Raw genomic sequence first — 13866 nt, 5'->3', positions numbered from 1 at the left:
TTTGTTGAACTTGGATGTTTTGTGTTACTAAATAGATGGAAGATACCAGTTTAACCACTTCTAAAACTCAAACGAATCTGCCACTTCTAATGCCCCAACTCCGCCATCTCATTTAGTACCACCATGTCCTCCACGTCCTCCATCTAGTGCTCCACCACCGTCAGTAAATCCAGAACCTTCTAGTGAGTCTTAAATGCCACCTTCTTATAGTTCTATCACAAAGAAAAAAGAGAAAAAACCTAGAACTGTTTCAGAGGTTTGGAATCACTTTACAAGAATTGAAGGATGTGATCCCACAGAGTCTAGAGCTAAATGTAATTACTGTGGTAGGAATTAAGCATGTGGCATCAAAAGAAATGGAACAAGTACCATAAAAGGCCACTTGAATTCATGTAAAAAATATCTTTATAAATTAGAGGATTGAACCAAAAGGGTTGGATTTTGTACTGAGAAATCATATAGGCTTCTTGTTTACCAATACACGACTAATGGGTCTTCGGATAAATGGATTTTCCATAAAACCTATGAATTGTTATTAAGTTGGAAGCAGAGGAAGAAAATCATTCTTGACATAGCCAAGGGATTGAGCTATCTCCACGAAGATCGCAAGCAGAAGGTAATTCACTTAGATATCAAGCCGAAAAGCATTCTATTAATTTGAATGCTTTTCGACGGAAATAAATAGCAGCTGGCAGCAGGCAGTTGGCAATAGCAATATTGATGAATTCGGTGGAGTATTAGTTTGAACACTGCTGTAACAATTAAAATAGCAAGGGAACTCTGTTTTTTTTTTTTTTTTTTTGGGGGGGGGTATTTTCTTTACTCTAATTGCCCCCCAAAGTTGAGTTTATGGCCTGATCATCTGATGGAAAGTTGAGATGAGAAAACTTATTTCCCAATTCCCATTTGTATAGTTAGCTAGTGTCATTTGGTAACATGATTGAGCTTTAGTTTTTAATTTTTATTTTTTAAACAATCAAAAAAGGTGAAAAAAAAGATACGTATCTAAATACATTAGAGGAAATTCGGTATGATTTTTATAATCATCTTAACTAAGTCCAGTTCACGTCAATTTGTTAAACATATATATGTATGTACTGCACACATGTATCGTAAAATTAATAGCATTTCTATATGTATATATACATATATATATTTGGTAATAAAGAGCATTTCTAAAATTTAGTAAAAGAAAATTAACACCCTGGTGATACACTAATTCTGCAAGTATACAGGTCGCACAAGTAATAAAGTGATGAGTGAGTATCATTCCCTCGAGGATTGATGTTAGAAATTTTGCTAAGTACCAAAATTATTAATTAATTCTTTTTATTTAGGCACCCAATTTAACTTAAAACTAGTGTCAACAAAAATTAAAACTAATATTAAGATTAAGCTAAAATAGTGGGACAAGAAATCAAAGGAAACAACACACACAAGTAATGGAAATGGCAAATATTATGATCTAAAGCTCTAGGATATTGATTTTCCTCTTATTCTTCCCATAATTGAACTTACTTTGGGTGATTACTATTGGATTTCTATCCTTAATTCTAACCACAAGGTTTCTAATTGCATCCAACTTCCTATCCCTAGGAAAATTAGAATCTATGGATAATTAGTGGAAATTCAAGAATCCCTTCCTAAATTAACCTAAAAAGCAATGCATTAATTTCCCTTTTCTTGGTTACCCACTTCCTAATTAAGTTTTCCAACTCTAATTAAAAGATGGGTTGTGTAATCCTAGTAACAAATCTAATAAATAACCCTTTCCCAAGGAGAAATTTATAGATTTACCCAATACCCAATTGGTTTCCACTCTAATTAGGTATATTATAACATTGAATTCAAGGAATACACAAGAAAATAATAGAATTGCACAATAATAATCAACCCACCATTCAATCACAATCCAAATAAGAGTTCCATCAACATCCTAGATAGTAGATCTAGCAATCCATGTACAAAATATCAACCAAATCCAAAATAAATTGTATATTCATCATTAAACCCATGTCAAACACAATATATATATATATATATATAGAAATACAATTTAGCTAGTAAAAAAAGATAGAGAAAACTCAAAGGAGGAGGAATCTTGTAGTAGAATCTCTTCAATCTTCAATCTTCTTCCAAGCCCAAGCTTTCTCTCTCTAGGTTTTTCTCTTTCTCTCTCTAAATTGGGTGTGTTGCTCTCTAGTTCTTCTCCCAGCTATCTACAATGATGGCTCCCCTTCTTCTTTTCTTTCTACCAAGCTTCTTTTAAAAACAAAGCCTTCCAAAATTCATCTCCAAAACCCTAGTCTTTTTGGTTAATTCCAACCATTAGATCAAGATCAAAGGGTCCTAGATGTGCACATGGCTATCACATGGCTATTTTAAATGAGGTCACATGATTTGCACATGCAAATCTCTACACTAAAGACACATGCCTTGCACATGTTCTCATTAAAGCTCAAATTTGACCAAAATCAATGAAAGTCGAAATTAGAAGTAAAGGGATGGAAAGTCAACATTTTGAAAGTCTTCAATAATGAGTGGCATGTTTGACTTGGTTTAGATATGGTGAGTCTTCTTCCTCTCCAAGGTGATCTCCAAAGCTTTAAAAACCATAAAAAATTACCCTTAATTTCATTAGATCTCACCTACAGAAGAACACAAAAATATATCAAAATAACAATAAATGCTTAAGTTTTCTACAAATAATCAAGCTATAGAAGACTAAATAAGTGAGCTAAAACTCACTTATCATCTGGTGAGGCATGTATATATATATATATAGCAGTTCTGAATATACAGTGGGTCTAGAGTCCGGTCCGACTGCACCCCATCCATCCAGATAAAAAACATGCTCTAATTCACAGCTGTTGGATTTAATGACTTCGAATGGATGGCTGAGATTGTAGGCATCACTCACGTGTGAAAAACTTGCCCAAAACTCTCCTTCCCGCTCTCCCCTTCCCGTTCACAAATCTGATCTCCTTCCCTCTCTCGCAAAATTGATTCCCACACCAGTTTGAACCAGGTCGCAAATGCACCAGCTCTCTGATTCCCACACCAGTCGCACAAGCTCTCCACTCGTGCCAGATCTCTGATTCCCACACCACTTGCTGCTTTCCACTCGCACTAGCTTGTTGATTCCAAAACCACTCGCACCAGCCAGCTCATTGATTTCCACACCACTCGCACCAACTCATTGATTCCAACACCACTCGCACCAACCTTTGGTTTTCTCAAATGAGTAGTGATTGTTTTGGAGTCTGGGATGTGATGGTTTTGTTGTGGTTGTTTTGGAGTCTGGGATGTGATGGTTTTGTTGTGGTTGTCTCTATTCCAAAAAATGCAGGATCGTATTTTACATTCAGACCAACAGTTTAGTTAAAATGTTATGGAAATTTTATTTTTTATTTTTTCATTTAATATGTAGCTGTTCAAATTTCTTGCCTTGATTCATGTTTAGAGTTATGAATTGTGTTTGTTCACGCATATTCATTGCTATAATGACTCCTAAATTTGATTCATTTATGTATTTTCTAACAATTAAATTCCAATTTGTAGTTATCTCTCTGTTAAGGCAAATGCATAAATTTGACATTGATAATATTACATTAGGCTACTTCATGGGAAAATTGACATGAAACCCCTGCAAATTAAAATGTTCCTTGATTTGAAGCTTCGTAATTAAATGATGGATATTGCAAGTTGTCTCAAATGGATAATGCTAACTCTCTGTTTGACGAGATGGAGAACAGTATGTTGCTCCTAATGTGATGATTTACAACGCTCTCATTTCTAGGTATTGAAGACTCGGAAATAGAGATAAAGCAATTGTATTATTTCATGAAATGGTGGAGAAAGGTATTCTTCCAGATGATATTGCCAATAAAACAATGGGGCTTATTACTAGATTGTTTACTAAAGATTAAGGAAATTTTGGTACAAATATGGTACATTTCTCATATCTCTTTCTCACTTTGTCAGTATGACTCCTCATTGTATACCAATTTAATATTCCTCTTGTGCTTGTATTTAGGTTGTATGGTTTTTTTACCTGGTGATATGGTTTATTATTTATTGATGTATTATAATCCACATTTTATACTCAATGTTGTCCTTATTCCTTATTTTTTGTTTTATTGCTACCACAAATCCAATCTTTAATCACAGTATAATGTGTGATCACATTGTTTCCGATGATAGACTGGAGGCAGCTGTAAATTATTGGACCATCACTCCAAAGGACCTTGTAAAGTTTGTTATATCTGAAGGAGGCTGGTCAAAGATAGTGGTACTTTAATTTCCTACAATTGTACCATTTAGTATTGTTATTGCATTCATTAGATCTTATCATATTGTCTTATTTGCCTTATATTTATATATACATATATAATTTTTTTTTCCTTTATGCGTAGTGCTCAGGGAACAAACTGAAGCAACTTGTAATCTAGCTCTTGTATTTGTTGGTAGAGACGTGGGAATGTTTAACATGTCATCTTTAATTGATTAATCATCCTATATGCATGATCTTTGTTGATCCTTAATGGGAATTGAGAGACAGACCATTATGTACTAAGAATTTCCTTACATCATCATTCTTGTAGTTTGATTTAGAATCTCTTTTTGGCTTTACTGTTTTTGGTAACTACGAGTTCTTATTCTGTGATGGCTGCCCTTGCTTATTGAACTAGCAGATGCACAACCCTTGTATATTTTGTTTTTCCTAGCTAATTTTATGTTGTAATAAAGCACAAAAATAGTGAAACAAGAAATTTTAATGTTATGGTTTTGCTTTACTGCCTATCAGGTTAGTCTTCATTTACTGACTATGTTATCATGTATATATTCAGTAATGTTATGGTTTTGCTTTTCTGCCTATCAGGTTAGAAATTGATCAATAGGAAGCTCGTTTGAGTGCACTTTGCTCTGAAATATTGGAAATATGAATGTAGAACAGTTAGCAACTAATTATGACCCTATAGGAGTTGAAGAAATATCCTTGCTGTCATCTTCGAAATCTGTTGATGATGTTTACATTCTCCAAGTGTCCGAAAAATGCAAACAAAATGTTGGACAAGAGTTTGAATCGATAGATGAGGCACATGAGTTTTACATTAAGTATGCAAAAGAGGCTAGATTTAGTGTTCGTAACAATTCTAGTAAGAGATGTAAAGATACAAATGAAGTTGTAAGGAAAGAATTCGTGTGTTATAAGGAAGGAGTATCTTCGATAAAGGAAGGCGAGAAAACAAGATGTCGAGGGATGACAAGAGAAAATTGTAAAGCAAAACTTGCCGTGGTAAGGTCAAAATTGGGAAAATTTGTCATAAGTTTTTTTGTTGAAGAACATAGTCATCCATTATCAACCCCTCGAAGAGTGCATTTATTAAGGTCATATTGTAATGTGTCTGAAGCCAATAAATCACTAGCCTTGCAGTTTTCAGCAACAAATGTGCCAACTCACCAACAAATAAGTATTCTTGAATTTGAAGCTGGAGGTATAGAGAATATTGGATGTACGAAAAAGGACATCTACAATCATGAAGCTAAGTTGCGCAATGAAATGAGTGGACAAGATGCAAAACTATTGAAATAATACTTCCTAACTGAGCAAGAAAAAGATCCATCATTCATTTTTGAAATTGATGTCGATGATGATTGTCAATTGAAGCGTTGTTTTTGGGCTAATTCGATTTCTAGAAGAGCTTATGGATGTTTTGGTGATGTAATTGTTTTTTATACAACTTACAACACAAATCAGTATGGTATGATTTTCACCCCCTTGGTTGGGGTTAACAATCATGGTCAAACAGTGTTATTTCTTGTGCATTTTTAAGTGATGAAAAAACGGATTCGTTTGTTTTGTTGTTTGAGGTATTAAAGAAGAGCATGCCTACTAACAACCCAAAGATGATTATCACCGATCAAGATCCTGCAATGACCAAGGCCATAGCTCATAGCTTACCAAATACATTTCATAGGTATTGTAGTTGGCACATAATTGAGAAGTTTTCTACATATTTGAATGCAATTACTTACAGAGATTTTTATAAGGACTTCCAACAATGCATTTGGGAATCAGAATGCCCTATGGAGTTTGAAAGAAAATGGGCAACTATCGTCGAGAAGGCGAGCCTATATAACAATGATTGGTTAAGGTCAATATTTGAAATGCGTAACAGATGGGTGCCTGCAAATGTTAATCATATATTCTTGGCCGGGATGTCAAGCAACCAACGTGCAGAAAGCTCACATGCATTCTTCAAGAAATATGTTTCCAAGAAGAATTTATTGATGGATTTCATATTTCAACGTAACGAAGATTTAGCTGCTGATCATGTTGATATTAATGAGAAGGCTCTTTTAAAATTGCCATTGAAAATGGAAAAGCAAATGGCTAAGATTTACACACGCAAGATTTTTCGTAAGTTTCAAGATGAGTTGTGGCAAAGCTTAATAACAATGCCACAACTTGTGCGTGAAAATGATACACATAAAGTGTATACGGTCAAGAGCAGTCCCCATGACGGTGTTCATAGAGCTCTGGAAATTGCTTATGACAAAGGTTCGAACTTTGCATCTTGTAGTTGTAAGAAGTTTGAGAGTTAAGGAATTCCATGTAGGCATATTTTGGCATTTTTACGACGCTTTGGTAATATTCCCTTGCCAAATAAGTATATAATGAGAAGGTGGACTAGAGTTGCAAAATCTCAAATGATATCCGATAAACAAGGTGTAGAGATAAGTGGAAATGGTAGTTCAATGTTGATGTGGCGAGCTAAACTATTCCAGCTTGCTTCAAAAATCATTGATAAAACCATTACAAATGAGAAGTCAAGTGTAATTGTGAATGATAGTCTGAAAGGTTTACTTGAGAAGCTTAACTCTGCAGGTGGCAGCAAGAAGAGTGGAGGCATGTCTGCAAAAGATAGTAATGTTTGTGACACAAGTTTGAAAGATCCATCTCAAGTGAGGGCAAAGGGATGTGGAAGAAGATTAACAAGGGGGAAAGAGATGGCAACAAAAACCTCAAAGTATAGAGGTCGACGTTGCAATGGATGTGGAAAAATTGGAGAATCACATGCTAAAAGAAATTGTCCAATCCTCAACAGTCGGTAAGAAATTTATACATTTATGAGTTATTATATTTATGCAATTGAAATGATCATACCATATACAAACAAATATTATTTCTATATAGGCCCTCACAAATTGGGGATATTCCTGCACAAGCATCGGAGATTAAATCACAATGTGACAGTTTTGCTTCAACAAGTATGAACAAAGTGTGTTGCTTTGTTTTGGCAAGTCTACATTTGAAATCATTGGTAATCCTCATCTAATAACTTACTTCGTTATTCGCAGGATAATGTTAGAAAACTAAGGGATGACCCCCGGGTGTGATCAACTATCATGCAACATTTTTGTGGAAATATAACGTCTCTTAGTGTCTGATTCTTGTTGTCCTGGTTTTTTCTTTTTTTGGTCATATGGCAATAACTATTAGCTTAGTTACTAAAAGAGAGTAGAGTTATGATAATAGACTCTTTAAATTTCCATGTAATGTAAACATGAGGTCTTGTTTGATTATTGGAATGAATGTATACTAGTTTGCCTTTGGTGTTGTTGATTCTTGGAATGAATGTACGCTAGTTTGCTATATATTTTGCCAATGTGGTTTACTTCAGTTAGCAGGAAGGACAAGCTGGAAAAGTCATCCTCATTGTTACAGTATTCGGAAACCACCATGCCATCTCTATTCAACAAGAATGGGAGACATCTGGTGAACCATGAGGTTTACATTTTAGACTTTGTTTTCTATTCAACAACATTTTTATTGTTGATATTTTCTCTCCCTCTTATGTAATAACATCTATACTTATTTAAACATTTTGAAGTTTACATGGTTCCTAGGCCTTTTTTCAAACTGATACAGGTGCGAAATTTAGTAATGAAGTTCATCTTACAAATGCCGGTGAGGCTGTCCTTTCATTTTAAGATGAAAATTGTTAGTAGCAATTATATGTGGCCACTCATGATTGAAAGAACTCAGTAATTCTAATTAAGAACTCAGGAATTCTAATTTTTGAATAATGAAACAGCTATGCCATCTAGAATGGCTTTACCAGAAACAAGCAAGCTTGAAATGTTACTCGGTATCTTGCAAAGATATACAGTTACTGTATCTTCTTTCATGCGTTGTACAAGAGATTTTTAAATTCTTCTGGTAATGTTAAAACTAGAATATAAATTACTTTACATGGTTTATATCTAGCTGCTGATTTGCCCAATTTCTGTCCATTTGTGCTTTACCTTTATAGTTGGTGATTGTTTATTTATTATGATTATTACTTTGAAAGGTTGAAGGATATTATGACATCATTGAAGAGCCAATGGACTTTGGTAGTACATGTACATTGCATGTAATGAGCAAAAATGACTAAGCAATTTTGCAATTTGCTATGTCCTGCTTTGAACTTATTTTGTCGTTTTTATCTTTTTGAGATTATATGAAGGAAAAATGAGTGTTGATTTTTGTTAAACGAGTGCTGTGCATATAGTTATTTGAAATTAGGGAAAAATAAAATGAAAGGGACCTGTTTGTTAATTTGGCTGCTTTTTTGATTTTTGATTATTATTATTAGTATTATTTGGTGATCATGTGTTGTTGCTAAATTCTTTTGATTAAAGAAACAGAACATGAGGAATGGAAGACATCTGATGAACCATGAGGAACTGTATTGAATTTAGCTCTAGTCATACATGGCTGACAAGTCTTGCATCCTTTTAAGAATGTCGTGTTGGTTAATCTTGCAAGTATTGCATGTAAAAAGAGGATGATATTGTTTATATAGTTGAATACCTGTAGTTTCCTTAAGCCTTTTGAAGATTGAATTGCATAATAAAGATTTAATTCTCATTTGTCTCAGCGTTTATTGTCAATTTTTTTTTTTTTTTTTGCATGAGTGTATGGTCAATGTAATTTTTTTTTATTGTCTTGCTATCCTTCAGAAGTGTCTTGCTTCTGTAATAGGTCACCTTTTAAGACCTGGCCTCCAGAAACTACTGCTAGTGTCAGTAAAACAACATCAAAGGTGATGGAATATCCCTTTGTTGTACCAGGACAGTTTAATGACTCATTGCAAGAAATTAGTAAGCTTCCTAACTTTCGAAGCACAAAATCTGATAATGGAAGAGTATTTGATGATGTGGATCCCTTTGATGGCCTTGGAATGTCTGTGCTAGCTTTTTCTTCATATGAGAGCAAGGAAAAAGATAGGAGTGCTTCAAGGTCAAATTCAATTGGTAGTGGGACCAGAGCATATAGTGGCAAAGAATCAACCGAGAAGCCTTCTTTGAGAAGTCCAGATAGCCAATATAAGAAGACACTTGTTGACATTGATTGGGATTCACTCTACAGAGATGTAGATCCTTGTTTGTGCTCATGGAGAATTCTATGTAGGTGGAGACCGATTAAAGTTGGTATATTCTAAATGTATGTTTAATTACGTTCTTACATATATTGTGTCCCAAGCTAGAGGTATAAAGTAATTGTTTTGACAATTTAAGTGGTTCGATGAGGGCAGGCAGTAGAAACTCTATTTCATTGTTTGAGTGCCTTTTTTTGCTTCTTAATTTAACAATATAAATGTTTCCAAAATGTTACTCGCATATTTTATTACAATTACTCATTTAGTACATTTCCATGTTACTATCATCAACCTCCAACTTGATATAGCCACAAACCAAAACCAGTACTTGCATAGAAAACAAAGTTTGAAATGTGGATACATATATCATACATGTTGCTTTCAGAATTTACCAACCTAACAAACACATATATTACTTGACTACATCACTAGGCAAACATTTTAAAGAAAATAAATAATAAAAGTACAAACATTATAACATTCTTAACGTCGTATTAGTCGCTAATCTTAGTATTTTTCTGAATTGCTTCAAGAATATTATTCGATTTCTCCACTTGCAATGATAAACGTCGAATTTCACCAATAAGAATATCTACTTTGTCAAGTTTGGCTTCCCCTTCTTTTGCCCAAATGAATTTACCACATCCTTGTTCCTATGTCAAGTAAACATGTTCAATGTAAATAATTTTATAAGCAAAAACAAATGAAAACTCAACGCAATAACAATTATATTCGACCTATTCTCATCTAAGCATTTCCAGAATTGACGATTTGGGTTTTTATCTGTTCTTGATATTTTTAAATGCATATATTGCCTACATGAGCACATCCGAATCGGTTGACCATCACTAGTATTTGTTGACATGCTTACACAACTGATCTCCAGCTAGACATCCAAACAAGATAAGGCAAGATTTGCCAAAAGACATATTTGAGAATAAAAATAAAACCACCAGCAACCTTTCTACACGATCAATGGAATTCAAAACACTGTTGATGCATATTAAAGGGCCAAAACTTTCAAACAAGTATATAATATATGATTACAATATATATAATATTAAAAGGCCAAAATTACAATATATATATATATATATAAACATATATGATTATTACAAGCATGGTCAAGGACTCAAGGTTGCACAGGCAGCCAAAAAGAGCATGGTAAGAATCCTAAGCAGTAGAAAGGATAAAAAAGAAGAGCATGATATAAACAGTAGAAAATATGATGACTAGAAATTAGATAATTGATAAAGTAATGTGTTAGACATCATAATATTGCCACTTATGATCCCTTGACTTACCGTCCAAATCCATCTAATCACATATCAACCATAAAACTAAATTAACTTTATATTTAACAACAAATAGTTCCATTTTGACAGAGGACTCAAGGTTGCACAGGCAGCCAAAAAGAGCATGGTAAGAATCTTAAGCAGTAGAAAGGATAAAAAAGAAGAGCACGATATAAACAGTAGAAAATATGATGACTAGAAATTAAATAATTGATAAAGTAATGTGTTAGACATCATAATATTTCCACTTATGATCCCTTGACTTACCATCCAAATCCATCTAATCACATATCAACCATAAAACTAAACTAACTTTATATTTAACAACAAATAGTTCCATTTTGACATAAATCAAGAAATGGTAATTTCACATTAATAGCTATGTCTCCATCTTCAACATCTTATTTCTTTCTTCTTTCTTCTTCTTCTACATGTTATTTTCCTCCTCGTGTAACCGTTGAAAAATCTTGTCTAATGTAAAGCATTTCAGGAAAGTTTTGAGGCTGAAACACAGTCAATTTCTAGTCAAGAAAACGAGTTCAGCAATCAAGATTAGATCCTCCTTAAAAGAAAAGGTCAACAGTTTATTTTCTCATTCAATATTTATGTCAAATTTCTTTTACTCTAATCTTCGTATCCCTTGCATTAAGCCTAAGAAAAATTGCACTCTTACTACTTCTTAAACAAAGAGGTGAAAAAAGATAGGATTCTCTAGCAGATTAGCCAGAACCATGTTAATTTGTAGAGGAATAATATATAAAAAACCAGACCACCAACCATTAATATCATAGGACTCAGTTAAATAATCTATAGCAAAATGGAACCCACATAGAAAGCAAAAGAACACAGCATAAAGTTAAAAAGCCTACTAGTGAAAAGTTTCTATTTAATGGACCTAATTAAGGACATTGATTGCAATGTAAACCTTTTACGGAGCAAATGATGAAGATTATTCAAAAACATTTGGTGGATATCGAAGATTATGTCGTAGTCTTATGTTGTGCAGCATGCCGGCTTATATTTTTACTTGGAAACTCACGATTTAACTCCTTATGCAAACCATATCAACCAATATATTCCATAATTACCACAAAATCTCAAAATATATGACTTTGATTAAACTTCAAAAAACTAACCAAATTTTGAAATGCACACTAACCAGAACAAAAAATTTTAAAAAATAAAATAAGAGTATGCATGTACATAAAATTAAACAAAAATAAACATACTACCCAAATTTGACTGGTGCGCTTGGAGAGCCGGTGCGAGCAGAGAGCTGGTGCGATGAATTAGAGAGCTAGTGCAAGTGCAAGATTTGCGACGGAGCTGGTGCAAGTGGAAGAGGAACCAAAGAGCTGGTGCGAGTGGAGGATTTGCGACGGAGGAGGAACCCAAGAGCTAGAAGGGGATATTGAGCGCAAAAGGGGAGATTTGGGCAAAGTTTTCAATAAAGAAGGAACCAGAGAGCTAGAAGGGGAGATCGGACGCAAAAGGGGATATTTGGGCAAAGTTTTCACATGTGAGTGATGCCTGCAATCTCAGCCATCCGTTCAAAGTCATAAAATCCAACGGCTGTGAATTAGAGCATGTTTTTAGTCCGGATGGAAGGGGTGCGGTTGGACCAAACTCTAGACGCACTATATATATATATAAGAAGATTTAATGATTGAATTTGTAAAAATTGAGCTAGCGTAGCCTAAAAGCTCAATAAGTCCTTATGTTCACGCATGTTAAAAGATTTTTCTAATTTATTTATTTATTTTTTAACAAAAGGAGAATTGATTATTGATGTTAGGTCCTGAAATTAATAAGTGTGGCTTGGGTGGTGGATCTAAAATATTCTGTTTTTTTTGGGGTTATCAAAATCCATTGACAAGAATAATGAAGAGTCTGAAATACTTGAAGTGGTGGGAAGAAGTGGATCTGAAACACTTGAAATACTCATGTATATCAAAGTATCACTACTTGATTGTAACAATCCGTACCAAAATACACAAGTTTGACCAAGTTTGAACAATTGAACAATATGTGGGTTCAAGTTGATTTTTTTAATGGTCAATATTTTTTGTTTGACTGAGGTACAATTGTGTAGATCTCATCGATACAAGTTCAAAGACTAGCGGCACGCCAAAGTTTGAGTTGCGGATAAAAAGTTATGGTTCTAAGAAGTTTTAATATTAAGTTTTATATCAGTATCCAAACCAGTCCCAGTTTTTGTCTGTTAGTGACCCAAGGCTCTATATAAACCTTGATAAGCATGCCAAATAGGAAACCAATTTCCAAAATACCATTTTATCCTCAAAACCCGATAAATTCTCCCCAGACCCGTGGGTCCAAACTGGGTCATTTCGACCCATTTAACTGTGAACATGGTCACCACTGTTTTTTCCCATTCCGACCTTCAAGATGTTACACGCACTAGCTACGGAGGAAGACCAAGTCGAGGCAAGCTTGGCTGTGAAATTTCACCGTGAACGGTGGCTGGACGTGCTCGGACATGGCAGGAGAAGGTGGCTGAGGCTGGCGAGGTGGGTTGCCAGATTTTCATGTTTTTGGACCGTTTCAGGCCAACCCATAGACGTTTCCCACTATTTTTGGACCCTCTGAACTCATTTCCATGGTTATGTTGCCCAGATTCCTCACCATTTGAGAGATATGACAACAGGAAGTTCAGCCAAAGCTTCAATCGAGTTTTTCGGCCATCGGAGAAACCTTTGGACCAAGGTGAGCATACTGATGGGTTCTTTGTCTCTTGGGTTTTCTGTCAATATAAATTTTATGAATTTTAGAGGTCGTTTGATAATTTTTCCATTTTTGGATCAATTAGTTAATTAGCGGATAAATTCAGACTGTGTTTGGATAAAATTGGCCAAATTGATTTAAATTGGATTTGGATTAGTGAAATTGGAAATTATTAAGTCCCATTAGGAGGTTCAATTTTGAAAGATTAGGCTTCGAGTAAAAATCTCCAATTTTGGGTATCGGGTCCTAAGGGTACGCTGTATAATTGGATCGTTCAGTGTCCAATTGATGTAATTTTATAGTATCATAAATTATTTTACGACTTTTGGGTCATACAAAAGTCTTTAGTTTAGTTATTGGAGCTTAAAAAATATTTTTATTATAATACAAACACTCAT

General features: G+C 34.3%; 1 protein-coding gene and 1 long non-coding RNA gene across 2 annotated transcripts; one reads left to right on the top strand and one right to left on the bottom strand.

The window, feature by feature from the left end:
- Positions 1-5910: 5910 nt before the first annotated feature.
- Positions 5911-6609, top strand: LOC107416095 (protein FAR-RED IMPAIRED RESPONSE 1-like). Its single transcript, XM_016024547.3, has one exon. It carries the CDS (start codon positions 5911-5913, stop codon positions 6607-6609), a length of 699 nt encoding a protein of 232 aa, XP_015880033.3.
- A 3041-nt stretch (positions 6610-9650) lies between these two features.
- LOC125421917 (uncharacterized) lies at positions 9651-12323 on the bottom strand. The gene is made up of 2 exons (XR_007240365.1): positions 11959-12323; positions 9651-10084 (listed from the first exon to the last, which is right to left on the bottom strand). It is a non-coding gene; the product is annotated as an uncharacterized LOC125421917 (long non-coding RNA).
- Positions 12324-13866: the final 1543 nt, after the last annotated feature.

This window comes from Ziziphus jujuba, chromosome 4, assembly GCF_031755915.1.
Source record: "Ziziphus jujuba cultivar Dongzao chromosome 4, ASM3175591v1".
Classification (NCBI taxonomy): Eukaryota; Viridiplantae; Streptophyta; class Magnoliopsida; order Rosales; family Rhamnaceae; genus Ziziphus; species Ziziphus jujuba.
The sequence above is the reverse complement of the archived record's forward strand: the minus strand, read 5'-3'. Positions and strand labels throughout refer to the sequence as shown.

What these genes read in the sequence shown, in the direction of transcription:
- LOC107416095 (XM_016024547.3), top strand. Translation starts at nt 5,911, where the DNA reads ATGATTATCACCGATCAAGATCCTGCAATGACCAAGGCCATAGCTCAT.